We start from the raw sequence: 19,459 nt of genomic DNA, 5'->3' as shown, positions 1-19,459 counted from the left end.
AAATACGTTAGAGAAAAGCCAATAGAGCCTTTTCAAAGATTTAAAGATGATGTTGGCATACTATCGAAGAAAACAAATTATGACAACAGGTTTGTCTGTTACATTGATTCAATTGGCTAGACGACATGCAAAAGAAAGCAAACAGTTTAAGACATGTAAAAGAACTTGTTTAAAAGGCTGTTGCTGTTTCCTGTATCACTGTTGAAGTAGCTTATCTTTAAAAGACCCGACTCTCTTAAGATGGGCTTTTATCTTTGTGGGTATATCTGGTGATCCGTATCCTCAGTGTATTTTTGGTGAATTGTCATAGGGGAAAAAGTATTAAAATCAGTAAGCCTTTACCAAAACATTATTCAGAAGCTTCGGAGCACTACCTCATCTCTAATCCCTGGCAGCCAGAGTTTTTGTGTTTTGGCTTTGTTAGGTCAACTTCCCTTTACTTACAGTTTTAGCTAGGCAACACTGCAAATGAATGCCTCGTTGTGGTTTTGGCATTTAATCAGTGCACTCCTGTCCAATTTGGTGTAGAGAGTCCCTGTGTATTCAGATAATTAGTAAAAGAGAATTTGGTTGGGGAGAACAGCAACTTGTATGACAGGTTATGTAGTTTGTCAAAATAACTGTGTGTACAGCAATAAATCTTTGTAGCTAATTCTCTCAATTCATTATGCCTAGGTACTGCAAGGGTCTCACTACAGGGGATGATTCTACGAGTTTGCAGCAATTCTTAAGCATAGTCGGGTGAGTTAAGGTTGAACCTCTGTCCTTAACTCGGAATTTTCTTGCTTTTATGGGTTTTAAGTTATTCCACGTTATTAATTACACAGTAATATTAAATACATGCAGGATCAACTTTTCAGAAGTAATTACTTTTTTTTTTTTTTTAATTTATACCCTCTGGTTTTGAAGACTCAACGTACTTCTGGGGAGCTGGACTTGTAAAAGGAGCTGAACGTCTGTTCTGTGCAAATCTCAAAGCTCCTTGAAAGAAAATTAAAGTTGGTCCTTAGAGTTTGTAGTCTTTTTGAACTCTAGTTCTGCCTCTAAGATGGCCACCACTTGAAATAAAATGAAGTAAAACTTTAAAAAATGTTCCCAGATAAGTATTGACTGTCTTGTATTATTCATAAGAATAATGAGAAGTTGATGCTAATCTTAACGTAAATTCAATAAAATGAAAAATTCAGATTAGCCAGTTTCTTTCTAAGTGATTATATGGCTGTCATCTGCTCATGAAGGTGAACTTCATTATTGGAAGCTAAGTTCAGAAGCATGTGCATGTGTATTTGTACACCCAAGTCACCATTTTCTTAAATAGTGGCATTTTATCTTGCTTTAGGATTGGCTAGCACAGCTTCTCCTGTTTTGGTTTGCTTTTTTTTTTTTTTTTTTTTAAGAGTGCAGTCAGAAAAGTTACAGCAACAGGGCCTAAATCTTTCTAGGAATCCCGGGATATATTCATTATAGGTAAATGTATTAAATTATTTACTAGAGGTACAACTTAAAACCTACAAATGCAAGAGCTCTGGCTGAAACTGCCCCTTAACTTGCCCGTTGTGCTTAAGTATTGCAGCACACTGCCGACTCTTGTGAGACTTCTCTGCAGTCCCTAGGCATAATGAGCTAAGGAGAGCATTTAGCTTTAAAGAACCACCTGTAGAGAGATAAATGTAAGTTGCAAAAATCCTATGTATCTATCACCTGCTGTATCTCTTCTAGCCTAATTTATTTGGCTGTCACAAAGGTAGTTATTTTAATTTCAATTTTGTTGCTATGTTGAAAGAAAATGAGATGAGATTTTTAAAATTAATCCCACCACATTAGTGACAAATATTTGATCAACTGTGCTTACCCTTTCCCCTGTATAATATCTCTTACCTTAAAATTGTCTGTTAGTAAAACTGCTGTTGCACGGATTAAAGTAACGTAATTACATAGAACATAAACAAGGAGCAAACATCTTGAACATTAACTTTTAAATTTCTTCTTTCAAAAGGATTTTTGGACCCTGAAAAGAAGCTTTTTTCCCATCGGATATTGTCGAGGGATGAATGTATTGATCCATTTTCTAAAACTGGGAATCTTAGGTATGTATATGAGTCTTATGCATTAAACAAAACAGGACAGCGAAGAGACAGAATATGCAAAAATTACTCCCTCTGCTTAACACGTTTATAGTCCTTCCTTATCCGCCTCTCAAGTATCAGCACTGTCTTAATAAAACTGAGATGTTAGGCATTGCAGCATTTCATCTGCATAATGTGTTCAGTGGTACTAGAACAGTAAGAATGTGAAGCAATGGCGTCATGTTTTCACTTATACTTTTTATTCTGGTAATAACCATATTTCAACTTTATGGCTTGTGGTGTTGTATGATGACATCTATGTTGTTTTGTTGGGGGTTTTTTTGGTTTTTTTGGTTTTTTAACTAAACCAACATTCTCAGTTTGAGGTTAATTCATGTTTGAGCATCTAGTATTCTGGCTTTCAAATGTGCTATGCATCTAGCAGCTTCTGTTCTACAGTGTTTCTTGAAATTTGGTCACCTAGGGCCTTGAATTCATATTCTAGTCTAAATCCAGCTTCTGATCTTTTTCGGAGTATAAAGCCAAGATTTTTTTTTTTTGAGGCAGGTGTTTAGTATTTCATAAAGCTAGATTAAAAAAGATTGCCCCCTCCCCATCTGACCATAACAAACGAGAAGTTATTTTCTTTTCTTACACACATGCACATGAAAACAGAATATTTTAAGTACTCTACCTCCTAGGTAGACTCATCCTCCTAGGTGATTTACGTATTGGTACTTTTTTGCTTCATTTGTCTTGGATTGAATGAATCTACTCTTCTGAAACTGTTCTTATGTCTTTAAGTGTATTGTCCATGTCATTTTTTTACTTTGGGCTGTTCCTCGATGTAAACTGTGAAAAGTAGGCTGACTGTTGTAATGTTTTATTCTTGCAAAGGCTTGTTAGTTCCTGCTTCTAGCCTTTGAGACAGAGATTTAAAAATAGCTGTTTCCTTTCTTTATCAACTTTAATTAGTTCGAATATTGTATTTTGAATTCTGTAATTTTAATACTGCTGACTTTTTTTCCTAAGTTGGTATATAAGCACGTTGTGCAGACATGTTCTTAATAAACCAGAACATATACAGAAACGACTTTAATTGATCGTATTAATTTCTAAAACTGGATTCATTTTGTCAACTACTTTGTCTCTTAGAGATCTCTTCCCATGTGGGGATTCCATGGTTTGCATCATTGATGACAGAGAGGATGTTTGGAAGTTTGCACCCAATTTGATAACTGTGAAGAAATATGTATACTTTCAGGGGATAGGAGATATAAATGCACCTCCTGGATCAAGAGAAATTCAAATGAAGAAGAAAGGTACTTACACAGTTTTTAAGCCACTTTTACAACTTTTTCCACTTCTCAAATGTGGCGGTAGTCTTGCTAGTATGCTGTTGCCCTCAGATAAGCAATCCTAGACTGCTGTAGTTAACAGAGCATGTCCGTGTAACACAAATGCAAGTAGCTTAGTAAAACTGGACTGTTCTTGTTGATATGTTTCCTTTTGGTGGGCGACCAACACAGAAGTGGAGTACTAGTAACAGCATCTTGGTTTTTACATCTGGAAAGCTGATGTGGTGATACACCGAATTGTTCAGGAAGAGGAAGACAGTTTCTCTCTTCTGCCTCCATGTAAAGCAAGGCAGTTTTTTCTTCTCTGTAGGTGGTCAGGGAATTGTCTTCCTCTTTTTTCTCCTTTTTGATCCACTTAACTGCCCTACTTGTGAGCAACAGTTAATAAACTGTGGTTTCAACATACTGCTGAAAATTAATATTTTGATCTCTACTTGCCTCCCTACTTAATTATGCTAATAAAATTAGTGTGGAATTTTTAGCGTCTACAGAATGTGATGTTCTGGCATTTGATACGAGAATCTTTATGTTCAGCAGGCTCAGCAACATAATACAAATAGTGGATTTAGAAGGTACACGTCACTATGCTAGTATTAATTTGGGGGCAAAATGTATTTGAAAGACAATGGCTAAGAAAGAATTGCAGGTTTTTCCAGTTTAGCCAAGGTTTTTATTAATGTAATATAAGTGACATTACTCTTTGTCCCCTTGTTGAACTAGAGATGTCCAATAAGGAAGCAATAATAATGTACTCGCACTGAATCGAGCCACTATAACGTGGGACCTGTACGCTTGACTGGTGTTGTCACTTGCAGAGCAGGGACATGCACAAAATAGAGAGACAAAGTAGGGTGACTTCATGCAGTGTTCCTGATGAATGTCTGTGTACAAATTTCTGGATGTCTACAGTTTCTTCGCTGGTCTCTCTCTTCTTGTGAGACATCTGAAGACACATCCTAAAATTGTTTTTCTGCCTTTGAGTCTATTACTGTTTACTTGCATTTCCCTCTGCAGTAGTTTCATTGCCCCGAGATGTAATTGTAAAAACTCATGCTACAAGGGAGATCTTTAAAATTTACATAGCTAACAAATACAAATAATTACTTACGACCTATTTTAATTTCTTTTTTTTAAAGCTGCTTGCACAGCTTCTTTACAAAAGTAAAGTTTGTTAGGTTTGCCAGTTCTTTCTAGTAATCGTTGATACTTAAAGTAACTTAACAACTTTAAAAAGTCTAGCTGTAACTTCTAAACATAGTGAGGTCTAACTACATATGTAAACTGTGTGTTTAAGGAAAAAGAAAATTAAATTTTGATTAAGCTTTGAAAAAAACACTGAGAAAATACATATATGTTTTATTTCTTTCTTCCTGTGTCTTAGTAAACCACTCTACAAAACCAGAGGCACTGGATTCAGCAGTGGCATCAGCAAAAGATGCTGAAGAAATAAAGAATGTTACATGTGTAGAAGAACAAAGCAATGGTCTCAAGGAAGCTACAAAGGACAGTTGCACTGCAAATGGAAGTACTTCTGTAAGCAGTGGAACATCTGACTGGAATATGAACTCTCGTGATAAAGTTAATGCCCAGGACTCCTTAAATGATAGCAATGATCACAAAATGGACAGTGAGGTCACTAATGATTTGATAAATACAAAGGAATCTCAAACTTTTTCTGAACAAGTTGATAGAACAGTGATAGAGAAGCAGCAAATGCAAGACAAGACAACAAATGACTTGGACTTTGAACTGTCTAGTGACAGTGAAAGTGACGGTGGATTGGATACCAGAAAGTCATCCACTTCTGTATCAGATAGTGAAAATGAGGAAAAGAGAGGCTGGAAGAAATCCAAACAACCTCTGCAGGATGAAAACTTGCAAGAAGGGAGATGCACTGAGAGTGCGGTGAGTGAGAAAAAGGATGATCTGGTGAACCATTCTGGGGACACACAATCTCTACCTAGTGAAAATATTAATGACAAAACTGATCTTGAAGCACAAGAAGAAAGCGAACAGGAAAGTCTTTGTGATTTAGGAAATGGGTGCACAGACAAGAAAGAAGCTGAAACAGAGTCTCAGAATAGTGAACAGTCTGGAATTACAATGGGTGAGTCCTTAGACCAGAGTATGGAGGAAGAAGATGAGGAGGATGATACAGATGACGATGACCATTTAATATACCTCGAAGAGATCCTTGTGCGGGTTCACACTGATTATTACACAAAGTATGATAAATACCTGAAAAAAGAGATTGAGGAAATTCCAGACATCAGAAAAATAGTACCAGAACTGAAAAGTAAAGTGTTGGCAGATGTAACCATAATATTTAGTGGACTCTACCCAACAAATTTCCCCATTGAGAAAACACGAGAGCACTATCACGCCACAGCACTTGGAGCTAAAATTGTGAAGAATCTAGTACTGAGTGCTGATGATCCTGACAAAGCAACACATCTCATTGCAGCAAGGACAGGTAGGTAAATGAGACTAGAGTTTTCCATCAGCTTTTTTCCTGTTGCAGTTCATTCATGCCTTGAGCTGTTTTGTTGGTTTTTTTTTTTTTTTTTTATAACCTACAGGCTTCAGTGCAACTGAGATTAGAATTGAAATTAAAGGGAAGATTATTCCTAAAATGATTTATAAGCCTTTTTTAAAGACTTTTTTTTTCTGCATTTTGATCAAGTGTGGCTTTTAATTGTTAAAAGGAGGACCTGCTAAATAACCTCTGATGTAATGTGTCATGCCTCACGTCTTGATTAACAGTTGGTGATACTAAGTCTTTAACTATTAAAGATGTTGAATAGAAGCTTTGATAATTTTGTCAGAGAAAAGCTTAGTGTTCTTGCTATAAAATTATAGCAATGCTTTCTTTCTTAGTTTCTCAGATTTCATCTTTCATGGTTCAGTTTCCCTTTTTATTGAATTCAAACAAATTATCTGAAGAGACTAGAATCTGATGATAACCTGTCACTGCTCTGTGCATAGACCGCATGTCTTTGTTATGGGAGGTGTAAGAGAACTTAGCCAAACTTTTGATATGTATTTCAAAAAGCTACCTGTTTTTTACATAGCTATAATGAATAGGAATGTACCGTTGGATAGCTGCCATAGAGGAGCTAACAGGCCACCACTAGCTTCCAGTACATATTTTTTCTGCATACCCTGCCCCTTGGTTCCCTTATTGTTGGCCTTTTGAAGTAGCACAGAATCTAAACATGTGACAATCAAAACCATGAAATCCAAAAGTAAAACTGCATTGCTTAGATAATCTAAAACTTGTGGGTGGTTTTAGGACATCTTTAGATGTTTTAAGCAAAGGAATACACATCTGCTACCTATTGTATTGTTTGTTGGTTTTTTTTTTTTCCTTGACTGTTGTTCATGTAAGCTTTCAGTACATTAGAAGCATCTTTGTTTCATCAAGCTTGTATTATAAAAAAATGGAGTATGTTTTCACTAGCTGTAATATAGCTGTGCATACTTTTCTCAAAGCATGTGTGACTTAAGAAATGGAAAAAGATATTTCTTATACAGCTGACCAGGAATAATTTCTTCCTGTTGAAGACACAGTTAATAAAAAAAAAAAAAGGCCTCCAGTATTTAGTGACTGAAAGGAGAATGCTGCAGTTCCTTAATTTCTAATGCTTTAGATATAAGTAGTGTTTAAGATCTATGGATTAAAACTATCCAATTTATCAATATATTGTGATATACTAATCAGCTATTTATATGTATTTTAGCCTAACAATAAGGCCGTATATTTGCTAGGCTAGTGTAAACTTACTTCACTTTCTGGTTATCTCAATGTACGGTTCTAGTGACAAAAAGCATAGATAGCTTTTGTTAAAAAGTTGGTAAGGCCAACTGTAGGAAGAAGAGTGCAGTATTGACCTAGTCAAGTAGCATCAGAATAAAAAATGTACCAATGGACCTGCCGTGAAGTAGCAGGTTTGTATTAATTGTCCTGTTGCATTTAAGTAGTAAAAACAACCTAGGGGATTTAGAGTGAAAAAACAATATTCTCAAGTAACTCTTTTTTGTTGTAAGCTTCTCAGGGATTGCTTGTGGTTTTGGTTTTGTGATGAGTTTTTGGTTTTTGTTTCTTCAACTGAAAAATGTATCATCTCTGGTTAGATGGGAGTAGTTAGACTGCGTCACTCAGATTTCATGAGGGGAAAGTGAATTTTAATCAGAGATTTTAATACAAATTGTGTCCTGTCACGGCTAGCTTTGTGATAATTCAGCTGTCAATGTGATTTTTATACTGATTCTCTTATGATTAGAAAGTAAATTCTACAAGTCTCTAATACAGCTGGTCGGCCATAAAAATATTGCATCTCTGGCTCCTATGGAAAAAAATCTGAAGCACTGCTTGATATCTAATTGCTGATGAAAGGAGGAAACAAAAGCATAGAATTATAGAATTATAGAATGGTTTGGATTGGAAGGGACATGTCCCTTCTTGGGTTTTATCCGGAAGTCAATGACCTGAGACCAGACAATGTTGTTCTGCTTTTTTTTCTTTTTTTTTTTCTTTTTCTCTTTTTTTTTTTCCTTAATGTGGGTCTAAAAAGGGGATTTTAAAAGGTATGTGTCAGTTCAGTATTTCTAGATGACACCACTAACAACAGCAGACTTCGGACTCAGACAAGCACGTTAACTTACATGTTTACTTTGTATTAGCTGAGCTGTAGTAAATGGCATATGCTTAATTGGCAGCAGCGGTGGAGATAAGTACTGTTAGCTTTTGAGTTTTGATGACAGAAGAAGAATTTGTTAGAGGAAATAAAGAGAAGTCAGTGTGAAATGGAGTGCCCTCTATGTCTTGGGGAGATGGCTTTTCCACCTGCAAAGGGACCACGTTATAGCTTGTTGTATGGAATGAACAACTAGTGAATACCATTTTAGATTGTATTTGCAGCATTCTTGCCAGCCTGTTGCAGTAAATAGTTTAAATTTCTTTTAATCTTTGTATATACTTGTCTCTTTCTCTGCAGACACAGATACTCTTAATTCTGAAAATAAATCTTATTCTAGAAGAAAATCGGGATTTTTTTTTTTTTTCCTTTTATAAGGAGGAAAATACTCTCTATCTGAATGTAGTAGTTCAGCCCTGATCAGGACCAGACTACGCAGTCTGTCTCTCGCTCCCCCCACCCTCCAAGAGAATAGGAGGAGATGATATAAGAAAAAAAAAAACAGCTCAAGGTTTGAGATAAGGACGGGGAGAAATCCTTAAAGTTACCGTCACGGGCAAAACAGGCTCGACTTGGAGAAAACTATTCATTTATTTCTAAAATTAGCAGGAGAATGAGACAGGGAACAAGATAACCTCCCCCCACCCCTCCCTCTTCCCGGGCTTAACATTATCTCTACTACCTTCCCCTCCTGAGCGGCACAGGGGGGGAAAAGGGAATGGGGGTCGCGGTCAGTTCATCACGCGTTGTTTTACGCCACTGTATCATCGTCAGGGGAAGAACTCCTTGCATTCCTCCTCTGCTCCAGCGTGGGGTCTCTTCCACAGGCCACAGTCCTTCGTGAAACTGCTCCAGCGTGGGTCATCTCTTCCACGGGGTGCAGTCCCTCTAGAACAGCTGTCCCAGCAGGCCCTCCATGGGCCACAGCCTCCTTCAGGCCTCCACCTGCTCTGGCGTGGGGTCCTCCACGGGCTGCAGGTGGATCTCTGCTCCTCCATGGACCTCCATGGGCTGCAGGGGGACAACCCGCTCCACCATGGTCTTCACCACGAGTTGCAGAGGAATCTTGGCCAGGAGCCGCATTACTCCTCCCCCTCCTTCTTGACTGACCTTGGTGTCTGCAGCCGTTCCTCACAACAGGCTGGCAGACGCCTCTCAGGATCCTTTTTACATCTTATTCCCTTCTCATCTCCTCTCCACTTCTTGCAGCCAGGCTGGGCTGAGTTGGGCCCAGTCGGCTGCCCGGCGGGAGGCCAGAGGGTGAGGCGTGCAAGGCCCATGAGGCTCGCGCCTCCCCCTCTCTGCCCCCCCGCTCCACTGCTTCACATCTTCTCCTCCTCTTTTTCCTGTTTTCCCCTACTTAAATACGTTATCGCAGAGGCGTTATCACGGGACATTCTGCTACCAATTGGCTTGGCCTTGGCCAGCAGCGGGTCTGCCCTAGGCCCGGCCGAGTCCACTGAACAAAGGGGAGCGACTTCTAGCAGTTTCCTACAGAAGCTACCACCTTAGGCCCCCCCTCACTAACAAAACCAGAACACTGAACTACTGTAAAACATGACAATCTTTGTATCATCTAGTTAGCTTTCATAAATTTGAGTGAGAACAGGTTACCCTGTAGTTCTTTCCACTTACCTATGGGCTGCACAAATCTTACTTCAGTTTTTGAAATATCTGCAGTTTGCTTTAAGCAACAGTAAACTGCATTGGATGATGAGTTGTTATAGCCGTTGGCTATACACTTGGCTAAGCAGTTACTACACTATTTCATAAACCTTGTTATGTTCTTTCCTGAACAAATGAAAGCTACTTTAGTTGATGTTTCTATTGAGATTTTTGTTGGTGGAGCAGATAAAGCTGTTCAGGTCACTTTAATTTTTCTAGTAGAGTATGAGCAGAAATATTTCAGTTTAGGCCTTTTTTTTTTTTTTTTTTTTTTTTTTTCTTTTTCAAAATATATTTAACTCTTTGTCTTTTTCTATACTTTGAAAGCTATATGGGAATAATTTCCTTGCTTTTAGTGGCAGCCTGTGTTAAGTTTCGCTTAATATCCTTAGGTTGCTTAAAATACCATTGTACTATGAACTGCGTCTCCTCTTATTCATACTCATCTACCTCCTTAAAAAAATGCTTGATTCTGAGTCTCACTCTGAGGTATTGAGAGAGAAGAGAAAGCTGCCAGCTGATGAAGCCTTGTTAGCCTGTCCGTTGACTTCATGTGAGGTCTTCACCAGATGTAGCTATGATGTGTCTAGATTTTTTTTTTTTTTTTTGCTTTCATGTTTAAGGCTTCTGTTGCAATCCTGTGGGCTAGAAGAAGAATTTAGTTAGCTCCTCAGCGTTCACCCAGTATGAAACAATCAGATATGCATGAATACAGAATGTGTATGTGTGTGGAACGGGCAGCAAGATGAAGCACCTGATAGATCGTCAATGCAGAAGCATTGGTTTTAAAAATAGTTGAAGGCAGCCATCTTCTCCTTAACTTCAGAGATTTAACATGAGATGAAGATGTAGCTTTACTGTTGTTTTTTTTTTTTTTCTGGTTCCCCCGATGAAGTCCAAAAGCAGCGGCAATATCTTTAGTCAGGTGCATGGATGTACTACAGTATCAGATAAGCTTTTCTTTGGGCTATTATAAGCATAGTCTGTCTATCCAATAGCAGCACCAACTCTAGTTAACTGTTCTGTATGCTTACTAGTGAAATCACATGCTATTGTATGTTGTATTCAGTCAGCTCCAGAGTTATGTGCAGGACAGGATTACTGGTCGCATCTGATATTTGATTCTTTATCTACTACCAGGCACAAGTACCTAAACTTCCACTGGACTTCTTGCTTTTTTCCCTGAAACTGCTATGCTTACAAATCTGATTTCAGCATCCTCTTTGTAACAGCTGTTGTCTTACCTCTTTGTTCTTACTATGTTGTCATTCATTTTTTTTCTCCTTTATTCTCAAAAGAAAGCCTTTTCCAAGCCAAGTATTTCACTTTTAATCCTTTTTTCCTCAAATCTCGTAATCTGATTCTCCTTCAGAACCTCTGCTTTCTTTCCTCTGAAACATACCCTGTGTATAAATTAAATACAGCTTCATACTTACCTGTTTTTAACTGCAAGTATTTCTACGATTTCTATTGAGGATATATAAATAATAATAATAATAATAGCACCGCCTCCCATGGAAGCCCCCTCTGGCACTGTAAGCTGGCTCATTTACAGCAACTATTGCATGAAAGTGCTCTGGGTCACTGATTACTTTTGTAGCTAATTGGAAAACAGGTGTCTTGTATTGGGATGAATTATTTGGATGCAGTGATCTCCCTTCTTAAAGAGTTTTGATTTTTAGACAGTTAAAAACTCTTGAACAACAAAGATGCGCTGGGATTAAAATGACTGGAGTTCTAAAATTGTTTTCATTGAGTGTGTGTTGGACAGTGGTTTGGGGTTTTTTTTATGGCAAAATTGAAAATACGGCATTTCCGAATCATTTGTGGTTTAGAAAGGGCTTTATCTTTACTCTTTTCTGTGTTTGTGTTTATCTTGGATTCTTTTTATTGCTTTTTTTTTATTGCAAAGTTACTAGTGTGGAGAAAAGCTTTACATTTACTGTACAGCTCTTAAATCTTGAGCTGTGGAATTCCTTGCATTTACTGCTGAAAATAGAAGAAACTTATTTGTGCACAGAACTTTTTTCTTAATCTAAATCCAAGGAAAAAAAATATTTGTATCTAAAGACAGAGGAACAGATAGACCTACTCCTGTATTCTGTTGAGTTTATGGTAAGAAAAGTACGGAAAGAGAAGCTTTCAGCACTTTGGTAAAGGACAATGATCTTCTGCCCTTTCTGTTTATTTAGTCTTTTGAACTGTCTGACTAGTTAGGTCAATCCTCAAGGGCATTTCGGTTGATTTGTCTACCCCAGTAGATTCTAATTCAAATTGCACGTGAACCTTTAGGTATTTGCTATTAACTGTTTGCTTTAATCTTCAAATGATGTGGAAAAGTATGAGTACTTCAAGACTTTAATCTTAATTTAAACAAGTAAAGTTGTGTTGGTTAAATGACAGTCATGCAGATAAAACTCCAGGGAACTATGTTGAAATCATCAAATTAATTTACTCTTCTTGCTTACTTGTCAGAGTTGTTCTGGGATTTGATCCCCCACCCCCCCCCCCCCACCCCCACCCCGCCCTGAGGATTCATTCCGGAAGGTACATATGTAAAAATAGACAAGGGCTCATAAATTCTAACTTTACATAATTTTTTTTAAAAAAGAAAAAAACTAAAACTTTACTTAGAATTTTTTTCTTTGTTAATAAGGTAAACTAGATTAGAGTATTGTGTTTTTATATAAGCATCTGCAGGAAGAAACTCCCGGGTCTTTGTGCAGAATTGATGGGTTTCAACAGGAATGAGTAGTGTTTGAAGTGGTGTGTTCTTCACCTTCAGTTCTGAGCGCTCTGCTCTTAACCTAGAGGAGAGGGCTAAGTTGTTAGTTGGACTCCAGCCTTTAGTTTTTGATGGTCTCCTTTTATTTCACATTTCTAAACAAAAAAATGTAGTGCCATATTAAGTGCGTTTGAATGTCTTTGCACTATGACAGAATATGGACAAATGATTTGGTTTGATAAGCATTTTAAATAATGTGTAAATAAGTTTAAATGCTATAAATGATAGGGATAGAGCAAAATGGAAGACTGATGGCTTTTAGCTGTGAGATAAACCATCAGATTGATGAGAGCTCCTTTATCATGTTCCGGCTACACCAGTACTTGTGCAGTGTAAAAATACCATGTGTAAGTGTCAAGCATACATATATTGGGTCAGAATCCTTGGGGATTTTCTCTGTTCCATATATATTTTATGATTTATTGCAGATTATACAACTTTGTCTTGTCTCCGAGTGTTCAATCCCTCCATAGATCTCTCTGATAAATGCTGAAACAAGTACCACGATGGGTAAAATTAATTTTTCCAAATAGAAGAAATAAATACTTGAAATATTTGGACACTCAGCTGTTTCTGGGAACAGACTACACTTAAAAGATAATTTTGACCTTTATTTTATTCACTTCTTTTTACTTACTGGTCTTGATGCTTCTTGGCAAAGACTTGTAGCAACTTTACTGATTTTCTCTCTTGTTCTGACTTCTCTACAGGATGGAATTTGAGATCACCTGTTACTTACACACTGCATTGTTGATGGTTTCGTGTGGACTTTGTGTTAGCCTGCCATGTTTAACTTCACATCCATTGTTCCCCTTTGGCACAAAATAATCCTTTTGTCTGCTTTGCTCTCACTTCTGGCAAATACAGATTGAGTGGGTGTCTGGCTGCAAAAGGTAGCATACTGTGTGTACAGGGGACTATGCATAAGAAGAAAGTTAGTGTATGTTAGTGTTACGTTTTAACAGCATTGAAGAGTTGCTGCTGCTTAGACTCTGACCAGTAGAAATGAAGGAGATGAAATACGAAAGTGCATTTGTATTGGTTTTTTAGTTAACGTGAAGATGTAGAGGTTTTCCATATGGGTTAATTTTAGTGGACTACTTCCACGGTGCTAGTGCTTCAGAAAGTTACAAATACTTTCATCCAGCTTGAGACTGAGGTTATCGCATCTTATTTAGTCTCCGATTTATCAGTTGTGATTGTTTTTTGGATTGCAGAGAGGTGTTTGTTTTTTCTCTAAGACTGATGACAAAATGTTCGTAAACCAGGCTATACTTAAAATTATTTTCTGTGTTTCTGCGAGCACTGTAATGTTATGTTTAACTTCATAATAGGCACAGAAAAAGTACGGCAAGCTCAGGACTGCAAGGACCTTCATGTTGTAAACCCTGATTGGCTGTGGAGCTGCCTGGAGCGCTGGGACAAGGTTGAGGAACAGCTCTTTCCCTTGAAGGATGACTACATGAAAACACACAGGTAAGAGGGACCTTGGAAGAGTGGGGGCCATGAAAATAGATTATTTTAGAATTACACTAATTTGTTAATGCAGCATTAAAATCGGTTTCTGATAAATTCAGAATGATGTGCCCTGGTTACAGATTTTAAGAAATAACCCTCCCGTTTCTGTCCATTTCCATGCTGCTTAAACTGAAGACTGTTAAGGGATTGAGAAGGCAGTTCAGCAGCTAGAAGAATCAGGAGAAACTTTTGGTAGCGGTAGTTTCTTTAGCAGTTGTCATTGTTAGCCATCTTCAGCTGGAGCAGTTGACCATGTCAGTTCATCCACAAACTAACACAGGGAATGCAGCAAGGCACAGGGTCAGTCATGCTCCCAAATGATTTTTTAAAACGTGCTACATGCTTCCCACAACATAGAAAATTGGTAAAGTATGGCATTTTTTTTCTGAGAGTTGGTAGTGAGGAGGAAGAAAGAAACAGAAAAATCTAAGAGTAGTTGGAGGACATGAATGTAGAAGCAAAAACTGAAAGAAAGGAAGTAGTGAGAGAACAGGAGGTTTTAGCATGATAACAAAAAGTGCTGGAAGAAAAAGACTTAAAAATAATCAGTACACTAGGATTATTTATATTTATATATAGGATGGCAGCAAATGGAAGGGACAGCCAAAAACTTTATTAGCACAGAGGAAGTCGGAGGACTGTTAAGAACAGTCCCCTTTAGGAAAGTGCCGTAACTAAAATAGCTCATGATAAGATACTATAGAGCCTTCTTCTGCTTCTTGACTTGTTTTCTGTTCGGATAGACTCACAATAGCATTTTGCAAGCCTAATGGAGAACCTTCCCTTCTGTTTTTAGACAAGAAGGGGCATAGCCTACTGGGTTTTCTGTATTAAACTGATAGTGGTGTGGTTGAGCAGGCTACAGATTTGCTTTCTATTTAGAAGATGCTAGCCTTCTGAGAGCAGAATGTGCTTGTGTAAGGTTCTCATACGCTCTGAAGACAACAAAAGTAGAAACATCTGGAAGTGAGATCACTTATCAAATGGGAGACTAGGTAGAGATTCAGGACCTCTAAAACTTAGGAAAGAAATGTACCCTACTTATAGTTTGACTAGAATACTTTGTTTTCAAAAAGTGCTATCACGTTTTTTCATCAAAGTCTGAAATACTTGTTGGGATGTTTAGCTTGTCTCAGAGACCTGACACTGCCAAGTTGTCAGTAGAAATCTGAACAGTGACTTGTAAGCATTGGTTTTTGATGTCTAGATGAATGTTGGTCTTTCTACCTATCTTAATTTACTCTTCCATTTTATTGAAACACAATTACAATTTTTTCCTGCTTCTGTGTTTCAAATATAATATACCTTAACTTCATACTTTCTCTCACTCCACCCCACCTCCCAAACTTCAGTCAGTAAGACATCTGTCCTAATGCAAATACTTTTTCTTTATTAACCCAACATGCGCACCTTCTTTGGAAAAGATTTTCTCCTTAATGAAGCTGCTTGAGGTAGTGATTACTGGCCCAAAGCACTGATGAACTAGATGAGAAATTAACTCTGAGAAAATATTTGCATATAAAATGAACTTAAGAACAGCAAAAAAAGAATAAGTAAACTTGGAATTGGCTGACCTTAAGTATTGATACTACAAGGCTACTTCAGAAACATCCATGAAAGCATATGGCAAAAACTCCAGTTTTGTGGCATTTCTAGTATTTGTTACAATATAGCTTAATTTTTTTTTCTATAGCATAAGTTTCAAGGTGCGCAACATGCTGTCTTATTTGATTATTTTTTTTAAATGATTCAATTTGCTTCCCTTTTTTTGTGATACTTCATTATAATTGGATAGTATGCCATAATGGTGGTTCCTGCAGACTAGTCTCTGACTGTTTCTACTGAACCTTCTAAAATTATGTTTTTAAATGCAGCAGGGTGATTATAGGCGGCTTAATATTTTAACAAATGAGTTTGGATGACTTGCAAATTAAGACCATGTGTTTTTTTTCTCACAGACAAGTTGGAGAGCACTGGATACAATAGCATGCTTTTATCTTTGTTGCATATATGCAAATTATTATGCTACTCTAGTTGTGCAGTTGTTACTACCTGGAAGCAATTTCAGTAACTTTGTCTTTAAGACAGTTTTTAAAGGCACATTTAATAGTTTTTTTAATAATGTAAATATTACATTATCTGTGTCCTTGCATTTTTCTGTTTTAAATTCAGCGAGACTTGGCGGGGCAAGGGAGAGTGAGCAGGAGGAGAAGAATTGTTTCAAACCGCTTGTGGTTTGTTTGGTTTTTTTCCTCGGTTTTTTTGTGTGTGTGTGTTGGTTTTGTGGGGTTGGTTTTTTTTCCTCTCCCCACTTTCTCCTTTAGAGAAAAAGGAATGATCACTTTTTACATTCTGGTTAGATAGCTCACTTAAATTTCTAAAGGAATTTTTTCTCACCTTCATCCAACAGAGAGAACAGCCCTGCCACATTTCCCGAAACGCACAGCACGTTTCAGACAGCTCTGTTTCACCCAACACCCATCCATCCGAAGTCTCAACCTGGTCCTGAAGTTCGACTTTATGATCCTAACACTGGAAAGCTAATCAGGAAAGGCGCTCAGACCTCTGGCCAGTCGATGTATATCCAGTCTCCAACTCCTCCGATCACCTTACCAGTCCATGGCGAACACTCATCCTTCAGGTACCTAAAACATAGCTAAGAGTCACTTCACCTACATTTTCAGATGCTGTTGTAAATTTAACTCGTTATCTTTGCATTTGATCAAATTGTCATCTTTGCTTTATTTACTTTGTTTGTTTTCTAAAAAGCCAGGGAAATAAGTGAAAGTGAATATTCAGCTGAAGTGAAATCAAGATGATAGAATTCCAGATGCTTTTTGTGCCTCACCTAAGTGAGAAACCTCAAAACAAATGAATGCAGCATGTAGTTTATGCACTCTAAGGAATGTTAGAGTAAGTCATCTCTGAAGTGAGGCAGCCTGATGTTTTTTAATGAGTCTTGGGATACTAGATTGGTTTTTGTCTATAAAATGTATCTGACAGCATTTGGGTTTTGCTTATGAAATTTTCCTCTTTACCTAATTCCTTCAGATAGGACATCAATTTTGTGCTTTGTTTTGAGGGATATCAGAAGTGATGGAAGAGTAGCTGACTGAGTATTATTAAATAAGACCGTATGACTGAATGCTAGTTAATAATCCTTACACCACTAAAGCGGCAGCAGAAGGAGACAGCTTGCTTTTTGAAGTACAAAGGCTAGCATCTGGACTCTGTCAAAATCTGTAGATTTGGTTAAGCTACAGAGAAAACCCTTGTCACTTAAGGATGCATAAAATATCTAAAATTCATCCCTAAGTATCTGCGTAAAAGATATAACTTTCCAGTATGCTAACAGGTTTAGCAAGGCTTGTTGATGCCAGTGGTAAAGAAGTTTGCAGTTAAAGACAAAGCTTTTCTCTTTGTAAAATGTGATCAGAGTATAGTGGTTCTTATAAAGCAATTCAGTTCTCCAAGCAACTGCAAAAATACAAAGCACAATTATAAATGCACACAGTTTTCTACCTTTCTTCTCCTTCCCCCGCCATTTTTTCAGTGTATCACTTGTAAAGGTTTTGTATATTAGAGTAGCTGGTTAGGTTTCCACTCTGTCTTCCTATTGCTAAATTATTTCAACCTGTGGTTTTTTTCAGTTGTCATTTTTTTATAGGCTTTTTCTTATTTCAGCTTCCTTGTTTCTGTCAACACAGGTTTTTTGAGTCTCTCTTGTTTGTGAAGACATGTTATTTTCAGTTCCTTTTTAACTATCTTTAAAGTCTGTATTTTACTGTGACGTGTTAAATGAACAGGAAAAACTTTAAATAATCAAGACACAGCGTGTATCCAGAGAGGAGCTGAAAGGCTTTTGGTTTTGTTTGTCAATTATTGTGGAAAGGAATTTGTCTAGAAATAGAGCTGAGAAGGTTGTACATGTGTATAATTGTCATGACACTTCTAAGATGCTTCAATATGATGGCTTATGTTGATATTAATGCATCATTCAGTGCTTTGAAAAGAAAAGGTTTTGATGTTTGTTCTACCTCTGTCAACAACTTAATGAAGAGTTATGTCTACGCCTAAGCCTATTTTTTCCTTAATGCAGAGGTGCTTCTTCACTTAAACATCTTTGGAAAAGGAGAGAAATACACTTCAGCTGTCCTCTTAATTGAGTTTCTCAGAGCTAACTAAGCAGCTGTAAGAAGAGAGATTAGCACAAGATGTATGCTGGGAAATAGGTTTTTTTTTTTTCATCATAATTTCCTGTTGATTTTGTTCTAGTGGTTAAATTAGTGACCTGTAAACACTGACTTCCTAATTTTGGGGCATGTCTCAGTTCTCAGAGCAGTTCTGCTGTCTTCAGTTAAGATGGAGGAGTGTTTTGGTGAAGTCTGGGAGGAAAGCAATGCAGTGATCAAATACTGCTTTAAGTAATTTTAATGGGTAGGAAGTACAGTGCAGGCAGAACACAAAGGCTGTAAAGAAGTAAGAAGAAGCTGAATAGGAACAGGTTTACTGTATTTTGACTCAGCAAGAGTTGAGGCAGATGTACTGTATCATCACCTTGCTTTATCTTAATGCATACATCAATGATGGCTTTTTAAAAAAGCTTCATATCCAATTTAAAAATTGATGTGATAGTTGACTTCAGAGAAAATGACCTTAGTATAGCAATTTCTTGGTAGAGGGCAATGTATTTTGTGTCCTGACAGGCTTAATGTGCTTCTATGTTCACCTCTTACAGAAAGATGAGTGTATCTGTAACTAAGCCATTGAATTCAAGCAGAGTTAGATAAAGCCACACTCAAAACTGCTCCTGTTGTGGGTAGATGTAGTCAAAACCTCCAATACTATACTTTGAAAGTTTCTAAAAACTTCAGCAGATTGTGAATTTCAGACAGTGGCCAACGGAATTGCATTGCTGTGAGAGAAAACTCTAGGGAAGATGGTAGCTGCATGTGGCATAGCAATGGTACTCAGTCTCTTAAGAATGGACAGTAACCATTCTTGCAAGAATGGTTACTGAAAAGGGCTTCAAGTTATGAGAGTACCATTTCATAAGAACTGTTTCAGTTCTCACTTTTTGAGTTCAACATTTATTGTTTCTTTCTGAGATTAAACTTGAAACATAATTTAGAATAGGTTATGATTAGTTTAAATATCCGCACAAGACTTGCGGTGAAACTGTCACCAGCAAATTACAGATGGTTCAGTTAATTTGGTCAGCATTTCATGCAACAAGCACAGATCTCACCGTTGTGCTTGAGCCTGTGAGTCTTGAACACCTGCTTTTTGTCATGACTGTTGGAGCCTGAGCAGAAGAGTGGCAAAGAGTTTGCAGCTGTTTGGGAAGGGAAGGGGATGCAGTGCTGCTCG

General features: G+C 37.5%; 1 protein-coding gene across 3 annotated transcripts in view; it reads left to right on the top strand.

Moving 5' to 3' along the window:
- Nucleotides 1-19,459, top strand: part of CTDP1 (CTD phosphatase 1) — a 106,333-nt gene that overhangs the window by 22,721 nt on the left and 64,153 nt on the right. For all 3 annotated transcript variants that reach the window (XM_086743135.1, XM_086743133.1, XM_086743136.1), the window contains exons 6-10: nt 1,997-2,087; nt 3,222-3,388; nt 4,806-5,897; nt 13,906-14,047; nt 16,500-16,730. In XM_086743135.1, coding sequence (XP_086599261.1) covers nt 1,997-2,087; nt 3,222-3,388; nt 4,806-5,897; nt 13,906-14,047; nt 16,500-16,730 — 1,723 coding nt within the window. The remainder of the gene's footprint in view (nt 1-1,996; nt 2,088-3,221; nt 3,389-4,805; nt 5,898-13,905; nt 14,048-16,499; nt 16,731-19,459) is intronic.

The sequence above is a fragment of the Chlamydotis macqueenii genome, chromosome 2 (assembly GCF_036417535.1).
Source record: "Chlamydotis macqueenii isolate bChlMac1 chromosome 2, bChlMac1.mat, whole genome shotgun sequence".
In the NCBI taxonomy this organism is placed as follows: domain Eukaryota; kingdom Metazoa; phylum Chordata; class Aves; order Otidiformes; family Otididae; genus Chlamydotis; species Chlamydotis macqueenii.
This window is presented reverse-complemented; position numbering and strand designations above follow the sequence as displayed.